The 24,530-nt window shown below is 43.7% G+C and overlaps 1 protein-coding gene across 1 annotated transcript; it reads right to left on the bottom strand.

The window, feature by feature from the left end:
* Positions 1-1,210: 1,210 nt before the first annotated feature.
* On the bottom strand, positions 1,211-24,530 carry L1td1 (LINE1 type transposase domain containing 1). Its single transcript, XM_045149152.1, is given in 13 exon segments — positions 1,211-1,282; positions 1,284-1,345; positions 1,348-1,386; positions 1,389-1,438; positions 1,440-1,719; positions 1,865-2,145; positions 2,147-2,228; positions 2,698-2,974; positions 6,770-7,592; positions 7,785-7,914; positions 8,269-8,464; positions 11,935-12,986; positions 24,475-24,530. Coding segments are annotated over 12 exon segments (3,261 nt in total). The 5' UTR covers positions 12,904-12,986; positions 24,475-24,530.

The raw sequence follows: 24,530 nt of genomic DNA, 5'->3' as shown, positions 1-24,530 counted from the left end.
CAGTTACAAACATTTTCATACATGCATGTGACTTACAGAAACATACATTTACATTAGTTAGGATATTAGGAGGCAGATGCATAATATTCACATTAAAAGCCAACATTTTTTTTTTTAATTTATGGCGAGGGCTGGAGGGATGGCTTAGCAGTTAAGGAGTTTGTCTGCAAAGCCAAAGGACCCAGTTTTGATTCCCCAGGACCCACGTAAACCAGATGCACAAGGGGGCGCATGTGTCTGGAGTTAATTTGCAGTGGCTGGAGCCCTGGCATGCCCATTCTTTCTCTTTCTCCCTTCCTTCCCTCCTCCCTTCTTCTCTTTCTCCCTCTTTCTCTATGTCAAATAAATAGAAATTATTTTTAAAGAAATCATGGCCAGCACTCGGGAGACTGAGGTAGGAGGGTCACTGTGACTTAGAGGCCACCCTGAGACTCCATGGTGAATTCCAGGTCAGCCTGGACCAGAGTGAGACTCTACCTCAAAAAACCAAAAAAATAAATAAATAAAATCAAAATACGAAGCCAGGAGTGGCACACGCCTTTAATCCCAGCACTCGGGAGGCAGAGGTAGGATCGCCATGAGTTTGAGGCCACCCTGAGACTCCATAGTGAATTTCAGGTCAGTCTGGGCCAGAGAGAGACCCTACCTCGGAAAAAAAAAAAAAAAGGGAGGGGGGGACGCACGCATCTGGGATTCGTTTGCAGAGGCTGGAAGCCCTGGCGTGCCCATTCTCTCTCCCTCTGTCTTTCTCTCTATGTCTGTCGCTCTCAAATAAATAAATAATGGACAAAAAATACTTAAAAAAAAAAAAAGAAAACAACATTCTCTGTAACTCTTGAGGCTTAGGAAGCAATTTTTAAAATGATACCTTTAAATCTCACATAGAAAAAGTTTCTTGCAGAATTAAAAAGGATTTCTATGCCTGGCGTGGTGGCACATGGCTTTAATCCCAGCAGTCGGGAGGCAGAGGTAGGAGGATCACCAGGAGTTCGAGGCCACCCTGAGGCTACATAGTGAATTTCAGGTCAGCCTGAGCTAGAGTGAGACACTACCTCGAAAAAACAAAAAAAAGATTTCTATTATCATTTAGCTCTTAAAAAAAAAAGTCCTAACTTCACAAGAGAAACCAGAGAATTTTATTCTATGAAGCACCTCACTTTCTCCCAATTTCTCCTTAATGTATAAGCTATAAGGGAAGCAGGTACTGTTACTATGGAAGAGGCCTCACTGCAGACTCGCTGTTATTTTCCTTATTCTGTTTCTTCTTTCTGGGGTGCCTCTGGTTCATTTCTGCTGTGCTCTCTCTCACTGGAGTCACTGTCCACTCCACCTTGGGCTGGAAACTGTCCTGGGAAGAGCTGTCACTGTCACAGGCACTGTCTGCAGAACAGCTCCTTTCCTCCGGGGTAAGATGGTGACAAATGCCTCTTGCCAGTGTTGTCTCCAAGTACTCCAGAATAATTTCAAATGCATAATTAACTGCTAAAACTTTTCGACTGTTCATCTTCACAAATTTCCAAGGGGGAGCTGTGCGACTCGATTCCAGTCTGATGCTTGTTTTATACATGAACCCTCCAATCACATAGGCCTTTGATTCAACTGATTCCTTCTGTATATTCGGTGAATCTGAGATAACATAAACCAGGTCTTCTTTCTTTATGAGTTCACTATAGTGCTCTGCTTCAATGTTGATAGCCTTCCAGGTGACCCATCCCTTGTCTTTGTCATTTTCTTTTCTTTTTTTTTCCCCAAGGTAGTGTTTCACTCTAGCAAAGGCTGACCTGGAATTCACTATGTAGTCTCAGGGTGGCCTCAAACTCACAGCGATCCTCCTACCTCTGGGATTAAAGGCGTGCGCCACCACGCCCAGCATCATTTTCATCCATATTCTTTTTCAATTGGCCTCCATGGCTTAAGTAAAACTGCACAGGACGCAGTGTTCATCGATTTTCTGCATAACAGCTTTGAATATGCTTATGAAGTTTCTTAATGTCCTTTAATACATCAATTCATCAAAGCTACATCCAACTTACAAGGCGGGGTGTGCTATGAACACCATATGTTCTGTCATTTCCATCTGAGCTGGATTCCGGTTGACACTGCCGCTCTAAAGTCTTTCTCTTGCGTTTTTCTTTTCGCTGGTTAGCGGAGCTCTCGCTGCTTCTGTTATATTAGCTTCTCCGTTTATCATTTTGAAAATGGCTCAAGCACTTCATCTAGTCTTGGTTCTGTCCCTCCGCTTGAGTTTCATTTGTCTTGTTTTCCTTCCACGTTAGAAGTGTCAATTCAAGCTAGCAACATTTCAGAAGACATATTTATTGTCTATGGCAGTATGTCCTTATATCTGTTCTTTTTAACGTTTTCTTTTTCTCCAGTGGCTGTGGGATAAATCTTTTCTGTTCTGCATTTGGTGGACATCATAGTGGCATGAAGCCTGGGAGTTGTCCTCCCCATTGTGACCCGGACTCTCATGGCCTGCACCCTCTGGAAGAACGTCCTCAGGGTCTCCCCAGGCTCCATGCTCCCGCGGCGCCCGCTCCAGCTCCCGACGCCCTCGCCCCTCCGCACCGCGCTAGCGCCACCCCCGCCCGCAGCCCCCTTCCCTGTCCGTCGGCCTCTGGATCTCCGCTCTCGGATCGCCCGCCCCCCACCCCTCTCTCAACCTCAAATGAAGAGCTCCCGAGCTGCGGGCCTCACCCGCATGGACGTTGCAAGCGCTGCGGGTTTGGAGAACTACCCCCTTAGGGAATGGAGACCTTGTTGTGGAGATTGGAAGGCTGTCGCTGTACCCTTCCAGGTAGACTGGAGAACAAGAAAGGTTCTCCAGATTCAACTCTTTGGAATATTTGAGTCCCTCTGGTTTCAGAGGAATAGTTTTCCTTTCTGACTTTCCCCCTTTCTCAGTTGACCCTTTGGCTCCCTCTGGTGTCCATAGCGTCAGCTTGATGATGAATCCAGGACTTGAGTCCAGACGCTTTTAGAGCCCAGAGGGTAGAAAGGAGTCCCCTCCCAGCCTCCCTGCTTCCAGGGAAGCGGGGGGAGGGAAGAGATGATTTATTACTCTGGATGGAGTAATGGGGGTGCCAGCTCTCTAGATTAGGTCCTCGAAAGCTTCTGAAATTGTTTGCAGTGGCTGAAGGCCCTGGCATGCCCATTCTCTACCTCCCTCCCTCTCTCTCAAATAAATATAAATGTATATACAGTTGGTTTTTCGAAGTAAGGAATTACTTAGTCTCAGGCTGGCCTCGAACTCACAGTGATCCTCCTACCTCTACCTCCCAAGTGCTGGGATTAAAGGCATGCACCAACACACCTGGTTTAAGGTTATATTTGAGGGAGTATTTCTAATTCGTAGTAAAGTCACAGGGAGAAGGGACATCTAAGGGAGATGAGTTTCCTAGAATAACTTTGTCTCTTTAGCATGTCATTTGTCTTTTCTACTTTTCCTAAAGATTATGGGGCATAGCATTTAAGGCACTTGCCTACAAAGCCAAAAGACTCAGGTATAACCAGGCATGGTGGCCAACGCCTTTAATCCCAGCACTCGGGAGGCAGAGATAGGATTGCCATGAGTTCGAGGCCACCCGGAGACTCCATAGTGAATTCCGGGTCAGTCTGGGCTAGAGTGAGACCCTACCTCGGAAAAAAAAAGACTCAGGTTTATTCCCCAGGACACACATAGCCAGTGCATAAGGACAACAGCTCAATTCTCCAGGTCCCACGTTAGCCAGATGTGTCTGGAGTTCGTTTGCAGTGGCTGGCGGCATGCCCATTCTCTCTCAAATAAATCTTTAAAAAAATTATAATAGTGATAAGAAGTGACAGTGATCCAGGCGTGGTTGCACACACCTTTAATCCCAACACTTGGGAGGCAAGGGTAGGAGCTTGAGGCCACCCTGAGAGTACATAGTGAGTTCCAGGTCAGCCTGGGCTAAAGCGAGATCCTACCTCAAAAAAGGGGAAAGAAATGGCGACAGACATATTCAGCACTGAGACATCTCTATCATAATCTCCAAGGTTCTGGATCCATTGTGGAAGAGGTGGTGGAAAGAATGTAAGAGCCAAAGAAAGGGGAGGACTGCTTACATTGCTGTCTTTCAGACACAAAATGGCCTTGACACTACCTACACAAGGCCTTCATAACAGGAGGAAAAATGATTACATCAAAATAGGAGACTAATCAGAAAGAAGGGATTCAATGGAGGGTAGATTTGAGAGGGGAGGAGAAAATGAAGGTGGCAGGAGGGAGTTATCATGGCTTATCTATAATTATGGAGAGATGACTTAGTGGTTAAGGACCACATTAAGGCATATGCACCTATGTCTGGGGTTCATTTGCAGTGGCTGGAGGTATGCCCTCTCTATCCAACTGTCTCTCTCAAATAAGTCAAAAATATTTTTATTTTTTTATTTTTACACATGTATTTGAGACAGAAAAAAAAATGGGTTCACCAGTCTCCAACCACTGCGAATGAACCCAGATGCACACACCACCTTGTGCATCTGGCTTATGTGGGTCCTAAGGAATCAAACTGAGGTCCTTTGACTTTGCAGGCAAGTGTTTTAACCGCTAAGCCACCTCTCCAGACCCCCAAAATATTTAAGGTGCTAACACCTGACTATATTTTAAATTAAAAAAAAAAGGACCAGGCATGGAGGCTCATGCCTCTAATCCCAGAATTTGGGAGGCTGGGGTAGGAGGATTGCTGTTGAGTTTGAGGTCAGCCTGACACTACATAGTCAGTCTAAATAGACTACATAGAATTTCAGCCTGGGCCTGAGTGAGTTCCTAACTTGGGGAACATTAAAAAAAGAGAAAGGGTGATGATTACTGTAGGTTCTGGAAAGCCCAAATCAAGATATATATTTATTTGAAAGCGACAGACAAAGAGGCAGATAGAGAGAATGGGTGTGCCAGGGCTTCCAGCCACTGCAAACAAACTCCAGACACGTGCGCCCCCTTTTGCATCTGGCTAACTTGGGTCCTGGGGAGCTGAGCCTCGAACCCATGTCCTTAGGCTACACAGGCAGGTGCTTAACCGCTAAACCATCTCTCCAGCCCAAGATATTATTTCTAATGGGTAATGATGGTGCACACCTTTAATCCCAGCACTTGGGAGGCAGAAGTAGGAGGATCACTGTGGTCAAATGAGATAGAGGTAGGATCACTGAGTCTGAGGACAGCCTGAGACTACATAACGAATTCCAGGTCAGTCTGGGCCAGAGGGAGACCCTACCTTGAAAAACAAAAATAAAAACCATGTGCTAGAGAGATGGCTTAACGGTTAAGCACTTGTCTGTGAAGCCTAAGGACCCCAGTGTGAGGCTTGATTCCCCAGGACCCGCGTTAGCCAGATGCATAAGGGGGCATACACATCTGGAGTTCGTTTGCAGTGGCTGGAGACCCAGGCGTACCCATTCTCTCTCTGCCTCTTTCTCTGTCTACTGATCTCAAATAATTAAATAAAAATGAACAAAAAAAAAAAAAAAAACAGGTCTGATTCCACAGTACTCATGTAAAACAGTGCACAAGGTAGAGCATGCATCCAGAGTTTTGTTTGCAGTGGTCAGAGGCCCTGGCAAGTCTAGTATCTCTCTACCTGCCTCCCTCCATTAAAGAAAAAAGTAGGGTGTGGTGGCGCACGCCTTTAATCCCAGCACTCGGGAGGCAGAAGAAGGACTGCAGTAAGTTCGAGGCCACCCTGAGACACCATAGTGAATTCCAGGTCAGCCTGGGATAGAGTGAGACCCTACCTTGAAAACAAAAACAAACAAACAAAAAATTACCTGATACTTCCAAAACATTACAGGCCATTGCCAGGGCACTTGTTTTACCACCAGGAAGACATGATAAGACCCTATTGCTGAAGACTGCACATACTTGGGCTGCAAGGTCACTGAGAAATCCTGCTGGAACTTAGCTGAAAACCTCCTCCATGTAGACTAGCTGACAAAAAGCTGGAAATAGCCATGCTGCATGCAGTTCAATGGGAGAGAGAGAAATCACCAGTTAAGATACTCAACAGCGGACACTGCAAGCCTTATATTGGCCAGGCAGGCCAAATCAGTCAATGGGTGCAATAGTAGCACATTTGTTATGGGGGAAACCAACTACCCATACTACAAGAGACTGTCTCAAAAACAAAAAACAAAAAGCTTACTCATTGCAAGTCTGATTTAGTTTTGTTTTATTAAATTTTATTAAGGATTGAACACACAAAGATAATCTATGGATCAGTTTCAACAATAAAACACCCAATTACAACAAGGTACTTCCTGGCCTAGAGCAAGACTTGGGCAAAAAATACAAAAACCTAAGTGACTGGAGCAATTTAAGACACTTGTTTTACAAAGCATAACAGCCCCAGTTCAAGTCTAAAGCTACCCACTCAAGCAGTTAAGAAGTCCTGAGACACATACATGGTATAGAAAACTTTAAATGAGTGTAGCATTTGAACTTGTTTGGCTGCATTAAGACTTCTCTCTACATCTCAACAGTTTAGAAACTTAGTACTATGCAGGCAAAATGGCACTACATTTTTTTGGCTTGGTTTTTCTTTTTTCTTAGGTAGGATCTTTGCTTTAGCCCAGGCTGACCTGGAATTCACTATGTACTCTCAGGCTGTCCTCAGACTCAGTGATCCTACCTCTATCTCATTTGACCAACATTTAGGTAATAAGCTAACCACCATCTTTAGGAATGATGGCTCATTTTTCAGTTTTATTTTCTTTTTGGATGTACGTTGGTGGATTCTTATTGCTGAAGTACATTGCTCAGCAATTTTTCCAAATATGGTTCAGAAGAAATAAATTTCTTAAATTCTTCAATATCAAAAAATACCTTGGTTTTACCCTCAAAACTAAATCCCAACTTAGCTGGATATAGAATTCTAGGCTCATAGCCATCTTCTTCCAAGACTTTTATGATACTAGACCACTGACTTCTGGCATCTAAGGTGCCTGGTGATAAATCAGCTGTCATTCTAATTCTCATTCCTCTGTAGGTTATTTCTTTCCTCTTTCTGGAAGCCCTTAAGACTTTCTGTTTATCACTAGAATTCAAAAACTTCACCAAGATGTGTCTAGGAGTCAGTCTCCTTTCATCAACTGAACTGGGTATTCTGTGAGCACTGATAATCTCAAAATTTGAATACTTTAGTTCTGGGAAATTTTCTTCAATTACTTCCTTAATTATATCTTCTGCTCCATTCTCTTTGTCATCTTTTTCTGGAATTCCTATCAAACGGATATTGGAGCATCTTAATATATCCTCTCTCTCTCTGATTCTTTCTTTATCAATTATCTGTTTGGTCAGTTGCATTGTATCCTTAGTGAGTTCTTCCATCAGATCCTCTAAGTTGTTTACTCTTTCTTCCAGTATGCATGTTAAGCTACTCATATCATCGACTGAATCTCTCATTCCTATGACATCCCTATGGTAATGTTGTAAATTTGTAATTTCTTCTTGCATCTCTCTGAAAATCCTGATGACACCTCTTCTAAAATTTTCTTCTGTCTCCTGGACTAGTTCTGTTTCTTTGTCGGTTAGCTCTTCTGTTCCCAGAGGCTTGTCTCTCTCTTTCTCAGTGTTCCTTAAAAGCAGGGGCACTGGTGATGGAACACTCTCATTTATACATGAGTCCTTTTGAGGATCACCATGACTTATCTCTATTGACTTTGAGGGAAAGGCCACGTGTAAGGTTAGACAGGGTGTTCTGGCCCCTTGATTTCTGGGCACAGAGGTTTCTCCTTGGGTTTTATGTAACTCCTGGGATTTCACCAACCTTTTCTTCTCAGAGTCCCAAACCAAATAACTGAGGGCAATATCTTTTAAGTCATATAAAGTCTCTTTTTGCTCAGTCTGGGTGATAGTCTTCACCTTTCCACCTCCTTCCTCCTGGGACTCAGACTCCACTACCAAACCAATTAAACTAACTTCCATGCCATTCCTGATTATTTCCTCAATACCACACTGTTTATCTACTCCACTAAGGACCTGGAAGGTTGAATTCTGTTTTTCAAGTAGTACTGAAGCTTCTTCTCTCTCCTCCCCCATCTCTGAGGTCCCTTTTCCTTCCCCCTCCATCACTGATGCCTGTTCTCTCACCTTCCTCATCTCTGAAGTATCTTCTCCCTCTTCCTCCACCTCCAAAGTTTCTTCTCCCCCTTCTTCCTCAACCTCTGAGGACTCTTCTCCCTCCTCCACCTCTGAGGTCTCTTCTTCCTCAGTCTCTGAGGTATCTTCCTCCTCCTCTTCCGTCTCTGAGCTTTCTTCTTCCTCCTCGTTTGGTTCTGAGACCTCTCTCTCCACAAACTTGGGCCTTTCTTTTTCTGTGCATGGTGAGGATTCTTCATCTTGATTTCCCAAGCTCTTCACTTCGGACTTAGCAATATTTACCTCGTTGATGAACAAGAAGCTCAGGTGATCACTTGTCCCACCATCTGCACACTCTGAGTCCATACCCTGAAAATTTAAAAAAAATTACAATTTTCCCTGAAGTTTAATGTTAGCCATTTTGTACAGTAGCTACTTGGGGGGATAGGTGGGCTACCCACCCACGAGGGAATCAGTGATTCCCTGATTCCCCCACCCCCTGATTCCCCCATCCCCGACCTCCCACTGGCAATCTATTGGAGATTGCTCTCCCCTAAAAGACCCAGTGAATCCTTAATATCTTGCCTTTCTTTCCCCGGGATCTGCAGTGCAGCTAGGCAGTCCCTATCTTGGCCAGAAGTCTCTCTTTGTTTGGTTTTTTTTTTTCAGTCTTAATTCTCTAAGAAAACCCCTTTCAACATTTAAATGATTTTTTGTATTATTTAATATTATTTTCTGTATTTGCAAATGCTATTCCCATAAATTTTTTTAGTTTTATAGGTTCTCCATTAAATATTGTCTAGAAGAGTAAGGATTTAATTTCTTTAAATGTTTAACAACACAGGGCTGGAGAGATGGCTTAGTGGTTAAGCATTTGCCTGTGAAGCCTAAAGACCCGAGTTCAAGGCTTGATTCCCCAGGACCCACATTAGCCAGATGCACAAGGGAGCGCATGCATCTGGAGTTTCTTTACAGTGCCCATTCTCTCCCTCCCTCTCTCTCTCTCATAAATAAATAAATAAATTGAATAAACAATTTAAGTGCTTAACAACACAAATTCCCATATAATGACATGCACACATACAAAACCATATTTTTTCATAAAACTCTATTTTGTCAATTTTGACTTTACTTAGTTATGTCTGTATCAATTCCAAATTGTTTGTTTATTTAACAAATTTGAAAATATCTTTTAAGTTGCTTTCTGAGTTTGACATAATTTAATCAATATGATGACCTACAAACTTATCCCTCTTCCTATAAATAACATAATTTCATTTTTATTATGAAAATTACATTGAATGTATACATCATATTTTATTTATCAAATAATCTGTTGATAGGTGTTTAATCGTATTCCCTGACTTGTATATTATGGATAGTGTTGAATTAAATTTGGAGATGCAGCAAAAAAAAATGTTAGCCACTTTGACAAGAACAGATACTTGAAAAGCCGGGTGTGGTGGTGCATGCCTTTAATCCCAGCACTCGGGAGGCAGAGGTAGGAGGATCACCAGGAGTTCAAGGCCACCCTGAGACTACAGAGTTAATTCTAATTCTAGGTCAGCCTGGACCAGAGTGAGACCCTACCTCGGAAAAAAAAAAAGAAACAGATACTTGGAAAGTTGTTGAAATACTATTATGTGATTTAGTTTTTATGAGATAATGGGGATCAAACCTAGAGTCTTGCACATATTAGGCAAGTACTTCAACAGTTCAGTAGTAGAACTCCAGGTCCATTGCTGGTTTCTAACTCAATTACATCTAGATACAGGTCCTCAGGTCATGATGACCCCCCCCCCAAAAAAAAATTAGAGGAGCTTGTATAGGCACTGGCAAAAAGATCCCCATGAGGCATGTGTACTTTAGCATAGATCCCTATTAATTAATAGTCTCAAATGTACATTTACCTTTCTCTTAAAGACAACCAATTTTATTTTAATGATTTGTTTATTTGACAGAGAAAGGGGGGAGATAGTGGGTATGACAGAGCTTCCAGCCACTGCAAATGAACTCCAGACATGTGCCCCCTTCTGCATCTGGCTAACGTGGGTCCTAGGGAATAGAACCTGGGTCCTTTGGCTTTGCAGACAAAAGTCTTAACCTTAAGCCACCCCTCCATCTTAATTGTTTAATAGAGATTCACTTTGTAACCAAGTTGGCCTCAAATTCAATTATTCTTCTTCAACCTCCCAATTGTACCCTTATGAGCATGTGTAACCAAGTAGCAATTTATTTTGTTTTGTTTTTTGAGGTAGGGTCTCCCTTTAACACAGGCTGACCTGAAACTAAGTGATCCTTAGCTCTGCCTCCCAAGTGCTGGGATTAAAGAAATACACCACCATGTCCAGCAAGCAATTTTCATTTTTAAAAAGACCTTGCATGTATCTCTACCAGCATTAATTGAAAGGAAAACAGGCTTGATTAGGATGTATAGAACCCAAGCACATACATACACATACGTCAGGCACTGCCAGGCACAGCTGGAGCCTTCAGGAGAGGGGCCTGAGCTTCAGGCATGGCTATGGACCCCCAGGATACAGGAGGCCACTCCCTCCCTCTCTAAGTCCCACTCCCTCCCTAAGTCCAGCACACCTGAATTTCGGCTCTGCCCATAGCCCTGTGACCTTTGGCCAGTTGCCTAGGAAACTCTCTATCAGCCCTCACACACCCCATCCTCCTGAGACCCTAGATCACCTGACCACCCTGCCATTGCCTATGTGCTAGAATGAATGTCCCCATATGCTAATTAGGCTTCAGAAATGAACTTGGTATGTCCAATCACCATAGGACCCTTCCCCCCACCCTCAGATGCTTATAAACCCATTTCACTGACAATAAACAGAGCTGTTCAACTTTCTCCAGGGAGTGTTTCTCACCAACCTGCTCACCAACCCCCCCACCCCACCTCCATTGCCTGTGGGGAGTGGAACTGCAGCTGGCTCCAGCAAGAAAGAATCTAGGAACCCACACACATGTACACACACACATGGGTCTAAACAAGCAAAACTGCAGTATAGGAACACAAAAACAAGGTTCTTACTCTTCATTATTCTCAGGCACATTTCTAAAAAACATTCAGCAATTTTATTGGTAGCAGCAATCAAGTATACAGCCAACCACACGGCATTTACATGCAATGCTGCCTCTACAAAGAATAAAGTGGCTATTAATGGACTGGAGAGACGGCTTAACGGTTAAGGAACTTGCCAGCAAAGACAAAGGAGCCAGGATCTATTCCCTAGTACCTACATAAAGCCAATGTACAAGGTGGCACATGTGTCTGGAGTTTGTTTGCAGTGGCTAGAGTCCCTTAAATACATTCTCTCTCAAATAAAAACAATATATTTTAAAAAAAGTTTAAGGTCAACCTCACTACATACCAAGTTTGAGCCAGCCTAGGTTACATGAGACCCCTCTCAAAGAAAACAAAGAAAGGTGCCAGGCTTGGTGGTGCACGCCTTTAATCCAAGCACTTGAGAGGCAGATGTAAGAGACAATAAGGAATTCCAGGTCAGCCTGGGCTAGAGCGATACCCTACCTTGAAAAACAAAATACAGGGGGGAGGGAGGGTATTAACCAGGGGGTATTTTTTTATAATCATGGAAGTTGTTAATAAAAATTTGGAAGAAAATGGATAAACCTTGAAAAAAAATTGGAAGAAAAAAATAAAACTAAAAATGATTTTAAAAAAGACAAACAATAAATAAATAAAATATCAAAGAACCAAAGGTATGAACCAGGAGTAATAGCTTATACCTCTAGTCTCAGCCTTTGGAAGCTGAGCCTAGGCTAAAGTGTCTCCCCCTAAAAAAGAAAGAAAAGAAAGAAATGCTTACCACTTTTTCTTGAAGTCTATTTCTTCTTCCTCCATGATTCACTTCATGCTGTAGCAATACATCTTTCAGTAACTCTTTCAGAAGAGGTTTTTGGCTGGTAAATTTTCTGAGGCTTTGAAGGTCTGAAAATGTTTGTACTTTACCATCACATTTAAATGATAACTTGACCTTACACAGAAGTTCAGGTTCTAGATCATTTTCTCTCAGAATGTTGAAGATGTCACTCCATCGCTTATTGATATCCAGTGTTGCTAATGAAAAGTCGGCTGCCAACCGTAGTACTGCACCTTCATGCAACACGTTTTCTTCTCTAGATGTGCTTTGAAAATTCTCCTTATACTTTGACTTCTGATGCTTTTTTGCCTCTATGATTTTCCTGGCTAGTTTATCCTCCCCATTCTTTTTGATCTCTCCTTGTAGAACTTCTAAGCAGCTGTTGGAATTTCTGCACCTAGCATCTACGTTGCATAAAGCTTCTCCCATACTTTCTAAGACTGTGTGATTTTGTGAGCCACTCAGTAACAATTTCTCACCCTGATCACCATCATAATCTTTAGCTTTGTTTAATTTCCTACTTGGTTTCATTCTCTCTTTTCTTTTCAAGGACATATTCTCCATGTCCTCATCTACTTTAGGAATCTCTACTTTCTCTACCAACTCTGGCTTTTGTGAAGTTAAATCTTTTACTTCTTGCCACTTTTTCCTGTTCTTTGAATTCTTCATGGCAGGCATTGTACTTTTTTCTAGCATTTCCTTCAGATCATTTCTAATGGCTTCCTTCATCTCTTCAAACATCAGGTCTTGCATGTCCATTAAGACACCAAACTTCTTCCTAAGAACTGCTGGGACATCACTGGGTCTTAAACCCATCATTGGGGCCAGCTCAGTGTCTATCAGCTGCTTTCTTTCAATGCAGGTGTTTTTCTGTTCCTTTGCAAGCCTAGATATTTTTGATCGTACACTAGACATTGTAGATATGCAATAAACACTGCAGAGTAAGTCTGTTCTTGCACACTAGCTAGATGTTAGATACTCAAAATCAAATAGGTCATCTGAAACAGAAAAAATAATAATTTACTTACTGTGACTTTTTAAAGAAACTAATACATCTATCAATAAATAATAAATAAAATCCAATAACATGAAGCTAATAAATCTAATTAAGAAACTAATAAGTAAGTTTAAGAAAATTAGTTAGATGCACTTCATAAATAAATATTTAATATAAAGAGCCACTAGAAATTGGCTCATATGGACACTAACAGAGGAAAAAGTTAAAAACTTCCAAGTCATACATAATTACTAAAACCCATTTGGAGTTGGATGTAACAATGGATGCCTGCAAGAGTCAGCTACTTAGAAGGCCAAAGCAGAGTTCATGATGACATGGGTAATATAGTGAGACATGATGGTCTGAAGAACTGGCTTGGTTGGTAAAGTGCTCACTGCCCAAGCATGAAGACCTTGGTTCAGACCCCCAGAGTATGCCAGATGGCTAATCTAGCCAAACTGATGAGTTCCAGGTCCAAAGCGAGATCCTGTCTCAGTAAGATGGAGTGATTAAGGAAGACATCCCATACTGACCTGTGGTCTCTAAAATCACAGACATACTCACATGCACATACCCATATACATAAGACACACTCTCACATGCCCCATCCCCCCAAAACACTTAAGCAGAGCTGGTAGCAGGATGCTTGTCTTATATTCATGGCCCTGTTCATGAATTCCCCTTTACAACCAAAAAACAAGGGCTTTGGGTGTAGCTCAGTGGTGCCACCTTTCTTTGCCTAGCACACACCAAGCCCTGGGTTCAATCCCCAACACTGCATAAGCCAAGCCTGGGGTTATACATCTATGATCCTAGCAGTGGGGAGATGGGAGGATCAGAAGCTCAAGGTCATTCTCCACTACAGTGAGTTTGGGTCCAGCCTGGGATATGTTAAGGCCATGACTCAAAAACAAACATGCAACAAAACAGTCTTGAAGTCAACACAGAAGTTAACTTCCAGGGTGCAAACATATCCAAGGAAACCAGAATAACAGAATTTCGAACCTCCTCCCAGAGGCCCCATCTTTGCTTAGGAAACCTCCCTTAGGTCATGGCTCCTTGGTTTTATCCACTAATCTGCATTGTCCATCTGTCTGTCCTGGTAGACACTGAATAGAGATGGGGCGGGGAGCTCAATGCCAGCACTTGGTAGATGACCGCTGGGATGTTATACAAACCTCCTGAGGCCTTATAGGTAGCCATGTCTTACTAAGTGAGTTTACCTCCTGTTGGTCTACTTACTGCCAATAGTGCCCACGCTGCCTGTGAACTTATGCCCCCTTTGGAAGAATGTGTGGAGTAATAGCTCAAAAAACACAAGGACGGCCGGGGAGGGTGGCGCACACCTTTAATCCCAGCACTCAGAAGGCAGAGGTAGAAGGATCGCCGTGAGTTCGAGGCCACCCTGAGACTCCATAGTGAATTCCAGGTCAGCCTGGGCTAGAGGGAGACCCTACCTGGGGTGGGGCGGGGGGGGGGGTCGGGGGACTCAAGAGAAAAGCTACCAAAGGAGGACCACAAACACACTGCATGGTGCTGGGCGTGGTGTGCATATCTTTAATCCCAGCACTTGGGAGGCAGAGGTAGGAGGATCGCATGAATTTGAGGCCACGCTGAGACTACATAGTGAATTCCAGGTCAGCCTGAGCTAGAGTGAGACCCTACCTTGGGAGGGAAAACACTACATGGCAACCAAACTTCCTAAACTAATGTTACCTGAAGAGATGGAAGCGTGCACTGCAGGCAGAATACTGTAGGGATGTGGCAGGACAGGATTTGCCAGGTATATGGTTAGTCTCTATGCTATGACAAAATGAGAAAACTTAAAGGAAGAAAGTTTTTTTGTGTGTAATTTCTGGGGTTTCAGTTTGTGGCTATTGGACACATTGTTTTGGGCCAGTGGCAATAACAATACATCAAGGAAAAAGTACATGGTAGAGAAGTAAATGCATGACGAGGCTAGTGTCCCACCATCCCTCAGTGACCTAGTTGACTTTAGTATGCAGGACTTATAGATCAGGCTGTCTATCAAGCAGTGTCATAGGGCCTATGGAGAATTTTCAAGTCCCTGTGGTGGTTGGGTGTTAGCTCATTCCTACAATTCCAGCACTTACAAAGATGAGGTAGGGGGATTGAGTTCAAGGCCAACTTGAACTACAGTGAAACCCTCCCTCAAAAAATGAAGATCCTAATGGCAACATTTCCCACTCGTGACATTTGCCATACACCAAACAGAATAAGCAAACAGAACTTTGTTGTTCATTGTGGAGTGAGACAGGATCTAGCACTCTGTCCACTGGGCTAGCCTAGAAGTCCTTGTCTCACCCTGCTTCAGCCTCCATAGGAGTGAGCCATCTTGCCCAGCAATGTTTTAAGATATGGAGTAACATACATGGTAGTCCAGGGCTTTGAAGTCCTTATCCTTCTGCCTCTACTGTTTTTTTCAAGGTGGGGTCTTCTAGGCCAGGCTGACCTGGAACTCACTATGTAGTCTCAGGGTAGCCTTGAAACCCTATCTTTTTTTTTTAAGATCTTCTTTTTTTTATTATTTCAATTAATTAATTTATTTATTTTTGTTTTTTGAGGTAGGGTCTCACTTCTAGTTCAGGCTGACCTGGAATTCACTATGTAGTCTCAGGGAGGCCTCAAACTCACGGCGATCCTTTTTTTTTTTTTTTTTTTTTTTTGAGGTAGGGTTTCACTCTAACCCAGGCAGACCTGAAGTACACCATCTTGTCTCAGGGTAGCCATAAACTCTTGGTGATCCTCCTACCTCTCTCCCAAGTGCTGGGATTAAAGGCGAGCACTATTGCACCTGACTAAAAAAGCTCTTGGTTTCCCACCAGCAATAGATAAGACTCCACATGACTGGGCTGCAAGGTCACTGATAATCAAACTGGGACTGAGCTGAAACCCTCCTCCCTGTAGCCCAGTTGATAGAAAGCTAGAAAAAGTTGTACAGCTTGCAACCCTATGCAAGACAGAAGACATCAGTGGTTTAAAAAAAAAAAAAAAAACAGTGAATACCACAAGCCTCAAGTTTGGCCAGCCCAGCAAAATGAGCCACGTGGGTATACTAGTGGCATATCTTTATGGGGGAAACCAAATGCTCTCTAATTGGACTGGAGTCCTGCCCTAGAAGAGGTAATACATGCCTGGGACTGAAAGCCTATGGTGGGGGAGGTCTTGAGCATTAGTAGTGTAATGCCTGCTCTTGTCTGGCTAAATGCATATTATGCCCACCAAACTTCCCTATAAGCACTTTACTTAACGTTCATGCCTATAAATTAATGCTACTCTCACTTTTGGCTAGACAAGCTTCTCTTTTCAGATGGCATTGACCCTGAGGTGACCCAAAAGGCACCATAGTGCTGAGAAGACATGACAGAGGATTGCTCAGCACTGAAACATCTCTATCACATCTTCCAAAGCTCAAGGTCCACTGCAGAAGAGGTGGCAGAAAGAATGTAAGAGCCAAAGGAAGGGTAGGGCTGCTTACAATGCAATTGTCCAGACAGAACTTGGCCTCGAAGCTGGGCGTGGTGGCACACACCTTTAATCCCAGCAGTAAGGAGGCAGAGATAAGAGGATCACCATGAGTTCAAGGCCACCCTGAGACTACATAGTGAATTCCAGGTCAGCCTGAGCTGGAGTGGAAAAAAAAAAGAAAAAAGAAAAACTCTACCTCCAAAAAAGATCAGAAAAAGAAATTGGCCTCAGTATCCATGACCCCACAACCTAGCACTCTCTTCACAAGACCCTCATAATGGTAGGAAAGGATGACATCAAAATAAGAGGGAGGGAATATGATGGACAGTGGATAGGTGAAGGGAAAGTGGGGGAGGGGAGGAAATTATCATGGTTTCTAAGTATGGAAGCTGTCAATAATGAATAAATAAATAATAAGGCCTGTCTTATAGGAAGTAAGCACTGTACAACTGAGTTCTACCAAGCCCCTAAAACCAAGGTTTTGTTTAAATATTTTTATTTGTTAGAGAAAAGAGAGAATATATGTATGGGTATTCCAGCATCTCTTGCCACTGCAAAGAAACTCCAAAAACACGGCACCCACCAGTTTGTATGTCCCACCTGAGTGCTGTGGAACTAGACCCAATAAAAGCATCTTCACCTGCTGACCATTTCTCCAGCTCAAAACCAAGTTTTAAAGCCTACAAATGTTCTCTGCTGTTACACAGCTCGACATGATCTTGACTCAGGAAGACAAGGGGCTGAGAAGATGGCTCAGCAGTTAAAGGTGTTTGCATGCAAAACCTGCTGGTCAGGGTTCTATTGTCAACGCCCACATAAAGCCAGATGCAAGCATAGTGCATGCATTCTGGAATTCTGAGATTCATGTTCCTATCCCCCTTCTCATAAATAAAAAAAATTTTATTTACTTATGGGCGTGTCAGGGCCTTTGGCCACTGCAAACAAACTACAGATGTGTGTGCCTTATTGTGTATCTGGCTTATGTATGTCCTGGTATTTGAGAGCTAGAAAAGAGCAGAGGTCCTTTGTTTTTGCAGACAAGCACCTTCACTGTTAAGCCATCTCTCCAGCCTCAAATAAATAAAAGTTAAAAAAAAAGAAGAATGAGGAGGCTTGGAGGGACGGCTCAGCAGTTACAGTGCTTGCCTATAAAGCCAAAGGACCAGGGTTTGGTTCCCTAAGACCCAGGTAAAGCACATGCACATGCATCTTGAGTTCATTTGCAATGACAAGAGGCCCTGGTATGCCTGTTTTCTCTGTCTCGAGGCTGGAGAGATGGCTTAGTGGTTAAAGAACTTGTCTAAAAATCCAAAGGGACCTAGGTTCAATTCCCCAGGACCAATGTTAGCCAGGTGCACAATTTGGCCCATACATCTGGAGTTTGTTTGGAGTGACTGGTGTCCCTGTGCATCCATTCTCTATCTGCCTCTCTCTCTCTCTCAGATAAATTAATAAAAATATATTTTTTAAAAGTGTAGCTATAATCTTGCCTCTGTCTTTCAAATGCTGAAATTACAAGCATGTATCACTATGTCAGGCCTTAGAATTTTAGATCTTAGTTCCACCTAAGTACGAGAACTCTATAATATCAAGATCCCAGCACTTAGGAGGCAGAGATAGGAGGACTGCCAAGAGTTTGAGGCCACCCTGAGACTAATAGTTAATTCCAGGTCAGCCTGAACTAAAGTGAGACCCTGCCTCAAAACAACAAAAAAAGAAGCAAATAGTTTCAGTAACTTTATGAGGCTAGATAATATTAAGGATAAAGCCAGGTGTAGTGACACCTTTAATCTCAGCCATGAGTTCAAGACCACCCTGAAACTACATTCCAGGTGAGCATGGGCTAGAGCAAGACACTACCCTGGGGGAGAAGAAAAGGATGAGAAAATTCCATGTAGTTTCTTCAAATTCATAAACACTGCAAATCTTGAGGGTGAAGTGCTGGAACTGAACTCCAGGGTCTTGTATATGCTCACTGGTAGACACTCCTCCCATAGAAGTGTACCCTCAGCCTTACACAAAAATATTAACACAAATGTCAGCAAATCAGATTCATCAATATTTAAAAAGCTCATACCAAGGTCATGCTAGGTCCTTTCACAGATCAAAGGAGGGACTGAAGCCATGGCTTAGTGGTTAAGGCACTTGCCTATAAAGCCAAAGACTAAGGTTCGATTCCCCAGAGCCCATGTAAATGCCAGATACACAAGGTGGTACACGTTTCTGCAGATGCTGGCATACCCATTCTGTCTCTTTTTTTCCTGAGATAGGATCTCATTCTAGCTCAGGCTGACCTGGAATTCACTATGTAGTCTCAGGCTGGCCTGAACTCATGGTGATCCTCCTACCTCTGCCTCTCCCAGTGCTGGGATTCAAGGTGTGTGCCACCACTCCTGGCTCATTCTATCTCTTTTCTATCTCTCTCTTGCAAACAAATAAAAAAATAAATTAAGGAAGAGGTGCTCCCTTGTGCATCTGGCTAACGTGGGTTCTGGGGAATTGAGCCTTGAATTGGGGTCCTTAGGCTTCACAGGCAAGTGCTTAACCACTAAGCCATGCCTCCAGCCCTCTCCAAAGGATTTTATGTAAAAAACAGTTCTGATTCTCCTGCTTCCTTTCTCAGTTTCCTACAGGAGTTTGCCACTGCAACGGCCATGCCTTCTGCTTTAGAGTTTATTTGAACAGGATGTCATTGAATCAAAATAGTTGTTTTTTTTTTTTTTTTTTTGGTTTTTCCAAGGTAGGGTTTCACTCTAGCTCAGGCTGACCTGGAATTCACTATGTAGTCTCAGAGTGGCCTTGAGCTCACTGCAATCCTACCTAGGCCTCCTGAGTGCTGGGATTAAAGGCGTGTGCCACCACGCCTTGCTAAAATATGGTTTTTATAAAATTAAGTTTTGTCCAGGTATGGTGGCACACACCTATAATTAAAGTGCTTGGGCATCTGAGGCAGAAGGATTACTACAAGTTCAAGGCAAGCTAAACTATAAAAGAAGTATCAAGTAGCCAGGGCTAACCAGTAAAACCTGCCACAAAAATAAAAATTAATAAAGAAAATTAAAAAAAAAAGAAGAGGTGCTATGGTACAACAGTATGGTATTTCCTATAAAATAAACTACTGACTTTTCCTGTAAAATAAACTACTGGCTTAATGATACAGTTTGTGTGTATCAGGTAAGGCTCCCAAAAGATCCATCACAGCACTGAAATTAGTAATCTAACAAACTGGGCATGGTGGCACATTCCTTAATCCAAGCAAATGGGAGGTAGAGGTAGGAGGATCTCTGTGAATTGGAGGTCACCCTGAGACTACCTAGTGAATTACTGGTCATCCACAAAATAAAATTTAAAAAAGCCAAAGGAACGAAACCTACTTTTGAGGATACATCCAAAAGACTCAAAACAGATAGTGTATAGTAGCATTATTTTCTAACAGTCAGAATGGGAAAAACTCAAATGTCTACCCACAGATCAATGAGAAAACAAGACATACCATCAGTGGAATATTATTCAGCCTTAATAGGAAATTTTGACAAGTAGAACTGTGAGTGCCAGAAACTGGAAATGGGCAAATTATTGTCTGCTACATGAGTCTCAGTTTGGATGTTCTGGAGATGGTGATGGATGGTTGCAATCTAATGAGGGAGTAAAAGAAGTAAAATTTTTTTTATGGGGAGAGGATATGATGGAGAATGGAACTTCAAAGGGGAAAGTATTGGGAGGGAGGATATTACCATGGGATATTTTTTATAATCATGGAAGATGTTAATAAAAATTGAGAAAGAAAAAGTAAAATTTTTAAACCAAACTAAAAAAAAGCTGGGCGTGGTGGCGCACACCTTTAATCCCAGCACTTGGGAGGCAGAGGTGGGTCACCCTAAGAATGCAGACTTAATTCCAGGTCAGCCTGGGCTAGAAGAGAGATCCTACCTCGAAAAAAACAAAACAAAACAAAAAAAGTTAATGCCAGGCATGGTGCCATGCACACCTTTAATCCCAACACTCTGGATGCTGAGGTAGGAAGTAGGAAGATCAAAGTGTGTTCAAAGCCACCCTTAGACTACATAGTCAATTTCAAGTCAGCCTGAACTAGATGAGACCCTACCTCGAAAAACAAAACGGGGGTGGAGGAGAAGGAAGAAGATGGACTGAAGGGATGGCTTAGTGGTTAAGACACTTGCCTGCAAAGCCAAAGGACCCAGGTTTGATTTCTCAGGACCCATGTAAGCCAGATGCCTAAGGGGGCGCACAAATCTGGAGTTCACCTGCAGCCACTGGAGGTCCTGGTATGACCATTCTCTTGCCCTTTCTCTCTCTACCTGCCTATTTCTCTCAAATAAAATAAGAATTAAATATTTTTAAAAAAGAAACTTGGTCCTGTGGTGGTATAGACACCTTTAAGCCCAGCACTTGGAAGAGGTAGGAGTATCACCATGAAAAAAAAGGGGAGAAAAACCCCTACTAAAGGTTAGGGGTGTATGGGTCAGTGGTACAGTGCTTGCTTTGGGAGGCCCCTAGTGATTTTGATCCCTACCACAAGCAAACACCTGCTAGAGCCAGATGAGGGGCATGCCTTTAATCCTAGCATTCAGAGGCAGAGTTTAAGGCCACCCTGAGAGTACATAGTAGATCCAGGACAGCCTGGAGTAGAGTGAGATCCCTAACCTGGGGGAGGGGAGGAGAAACCTGGTTGTGCAGGTACATTGTTATGCATATTTTACAATTTATCAGCCTTTCCTTACCCCACATAACATACAGGAGACCCTGGGATAATCTCTAGTGTGGGGGGGGGGGGAGAGAAGCAAGAATTTAACAGCTATTTTTATGACCAATCCACTACTTTGAAAACTCTAAATGAACAGAGGGCTAGAGAGATAGCTAATTCCCTGATTGATCTCCAGCACTTTACTAAATATACAAGATCCCAGCATTTGACTATTGTGGGTTTTTTGTTTGTTTGTTTGTGTTTTGGTTTTTCAAAGTAGGGTCTCATTTTAGCTCACGCTGACCAGGAATTCACTCTAGTCTCAGGATGGCCTTGAATTTAGGAGATCTTCCTACCTCTGCCTTGTCAGTGCTGGAATTAAGGTGTGGGTCACCATGCCCTGCTTTTTTATTGGGTTTTTTTACTTTTGAAACAGGGTGTCAATGTAGCCTAGATGTTGTGGAACTCGGGCTGGCTCTAAATTCATGGTAATCCTGTCTCAGCCTCTGAAATGAGCCACCACACCAGGCTTAGTATCACCATAAATTTTGGTTGTTTTGTTTTGGCTTTGGTTTTTTGAGGTAGAGTCTCACTCTAGCTCAAGCTGGCCTGGAATTCACTATGTAGTCTGAGTGGCCTCGAAGTCATGACGATCCTCCTACTTCACTCAGTATCACAGTATTTTAAAATTACTGGGAGGTGGGAGTGGCGGCCCACGCCTTTAATCCTAGCACTTGAGGGTTAGAGAACTAGTAAAGAGTATGAAGTTAACCTGGGGTACAGTTTCCAGGCTGGCCTGAACTATGGGAATTTGCTAAGCCATCTCTAGATGGGGGGGGGTTGGGCGGGGAGGTGGGGATGGGTTTCCAGGTAGGATCTCACTTTAGCCCAGGCTAACCTGGAACTTGGTAGTCTATGGCTCATCTTGAACTCACATCTGCCTCCCAAGTGCTAGGATTAAAGGCGTGCACCCCCACACCCTGCTTTCTTTAAATATTTTACAAAGAAAAATGGGCACGCCAAAGCCTAAAGCTGCTGCAAACGAACTCACCTATCTGGCTTATGTGGGTCCTGGGGAATTGAACCTAGGTCCTTTGGCTTTGCAAGCAAGCGCCTTAACGCTAAGCCATCCCTCCAGCCCCTCTTTACTTTTAAAAGAAATGTAAATTAGTTCCAAGCCTGCAGTCACTCTGAATTCAATTAAGAGAAAAGCCTGCCTATGCATGAGGGCCAGGCTGCCCTGGGGCAATAAACAGACTTAACAATTTACTGAACTGCCTTGTGGGACAGAGTAGAGCTGAGAATACAGGTCCACAATGTGACCACAACTGCTTAGCTAAGCATACCTCCTGCCTAAACCTAAACTTCAAATCAGTATCCAGTACAGTACAAGATGAACTTGGGCTCCTTGGGCCTCTTAGAAAAGGTCTGGTCCTTCATAATGTTAGAGTCTCCTTTCTGCTTTTCTTTCGAACTTGTTTCTTTCTTTCTTTTTTTTTATTTGAGAGCGACAGACAGAGAGAAAGACAGGGAGAGAGAGAATGGGCGCGCCAGGGCTTCCAGCCTCTGCAAACGAACTCCAGACGCGTGCGCCCCCTAGTGCATCTGGCTAACGTGGAAGCTGGGGAACTGAGCCTCGAACCGGGCTCCTTAAGCAAGTGTTTAACCGCTAAGCCACCTCTCCAGCCCTCGAACTTGTTTCTTAATTGATTACTGAGGATGGGTTGGCCAAAGCCAGGCTTTCACCTTTAAAGTTGCAATATCAGGGCTGGAGAGATGGCTTAGCGGTTAAGCGCTTGCCTGTGAAGCTTAAGGACCCTGGTTCGAGGCTCGGTTCCCTAGGAACCACGTTAGCCAGATGCACAAAGGGGCGCACGCGTCTGGAGTTGCTTTGCAGTGGCTGGTGGCCCTGGCGCACCCGTTTTCTCTCTATCTCTCTGTCACTCTCAAATAAATAAGAATGAACAACAAAAAATTTTGTTAAAAGTTACAATATCACTCACATTCCCCTGTTTAGGTCGTCATTCTATGCTACAACGGAGTTCAAGGTTACCCTAGGCCAAATAAAACTGAAAAAAAATCTATTCGGAAAGGCAGATATTTTACCCTAAAGGAAATACAAATAGACAATAAGCATATGAAAAGAGAAAGGGGAGGTGCTAAGGCCAAGGAAATGCAAATATTAAAAATTCACAAGCCCTCCCAACCTCCAAGGCCTCGGATAAATGTCTTAACTTCCTGCCTATTCAACGAGTTTGGTCTCCTGCTGTACCGTGTTACAGAATCTTAAAATAAGGTTAAGGACTCCATTCTGGATTTCAGGCGCGTTCCCCCAACAATCTCACTCTAAAACCCCCTCCTCCCCGGCGGACAACGCTCCCAGCAAGCCTCGCCCGGCCCAGCGTTACGCACGTACCCGAACCCGTGCCTTCCCCAGGGAGGGACCAGCTCGCCGCGGGGCCGCCCTCGGTCCACGCACCCGCCGCGGCGCCTCAGTCCCTGCAAGGTCACACCATGGGCGAAGCTAGACTCTGCCCCGCGTTCCAGCAGACCCCCGGTTATTGTCCAGGGGGGAAGGTGGGGAGAAGACGGCCCGAGCCAGGACCAGGAGCCCAGCAAGGCGAGGAGGCCAGCGGCCTGGGGCGCTTCGTCCTTTGTACACGTGAAGACATTATCACAAGTTTTTGGTGATGTAAAAAAAGAATTCAGACCTCCCCCTTTACTTTTTTTTTTTTTAAGCAAAGTGAAAGAAACTAATGTAAGTTCAGAAGAAAATAAAAAGTCCGCTTCCAAATCTTCCCAAGGCCACTAAAGAGAGAGCTTGATTTCGAAGTTCAAGACCCCAGGTTTAGCAAGGGAAGCTGGAAATAAAAACACAGGTCTACCTGGCTCAAAACTTAGGCCTTATTGCGTTCAAAAATGTGGTTTTCCACCTCTCTCCCTTTTTGGGGGGGTTGAGGGGAGTCGAGGAGGGTCTCACTGTAGCCCAGGCTGACCAAAATTCACTACGCAGTCTCAGGGTGCTATTGAGCTCACGGGGCTCCTGCTACCTCTGCCCGCGAGCGCAGGGATAAAAGGCGTGCGCCCCCAGCCGCGCCTCTCCCCTTTTCCTAACTGCGAGCAGCCCTGGCGCAGTCGGTTCTGGGCTGGTGGCTCTTTCCTCCCGGCCTTGGTTTCTACTGTCGGGTGGAAGAGCCTCAGGAAGGCCGGTTCTTGCTCACTAACCCCAGGGGCGAGGCTCAAAGCAGGGGAGAGGATGGGAGCCTAACTCGAGCCCTGCACCCAGAGCGCTTACCAGCTGACGTCCTGCTCCAGCTCGAAGTTCCGACTGGTGAAGTGGGTGTTTTAACT

This window comes from Jaculus jaculus, chromosome 5, assembly GCF_020740685.1.
Source record: "Jaculus jaculus isolate mJacJac1 chromosome 5, mJacJac1.mat.Y.cur, whole genome shotgun sequence".
In the NCBI taxonomy this organism is placed as follows: domain Eukaryota; kingdom Metazoa; phylum Chordata; class Mammalia; order Rodentia; family Dipodidae; genus Jaculus; species Jaculus jaculus.
This window is presented reverse-complemented; position numbering and strand designations above follow the sequence as displayed.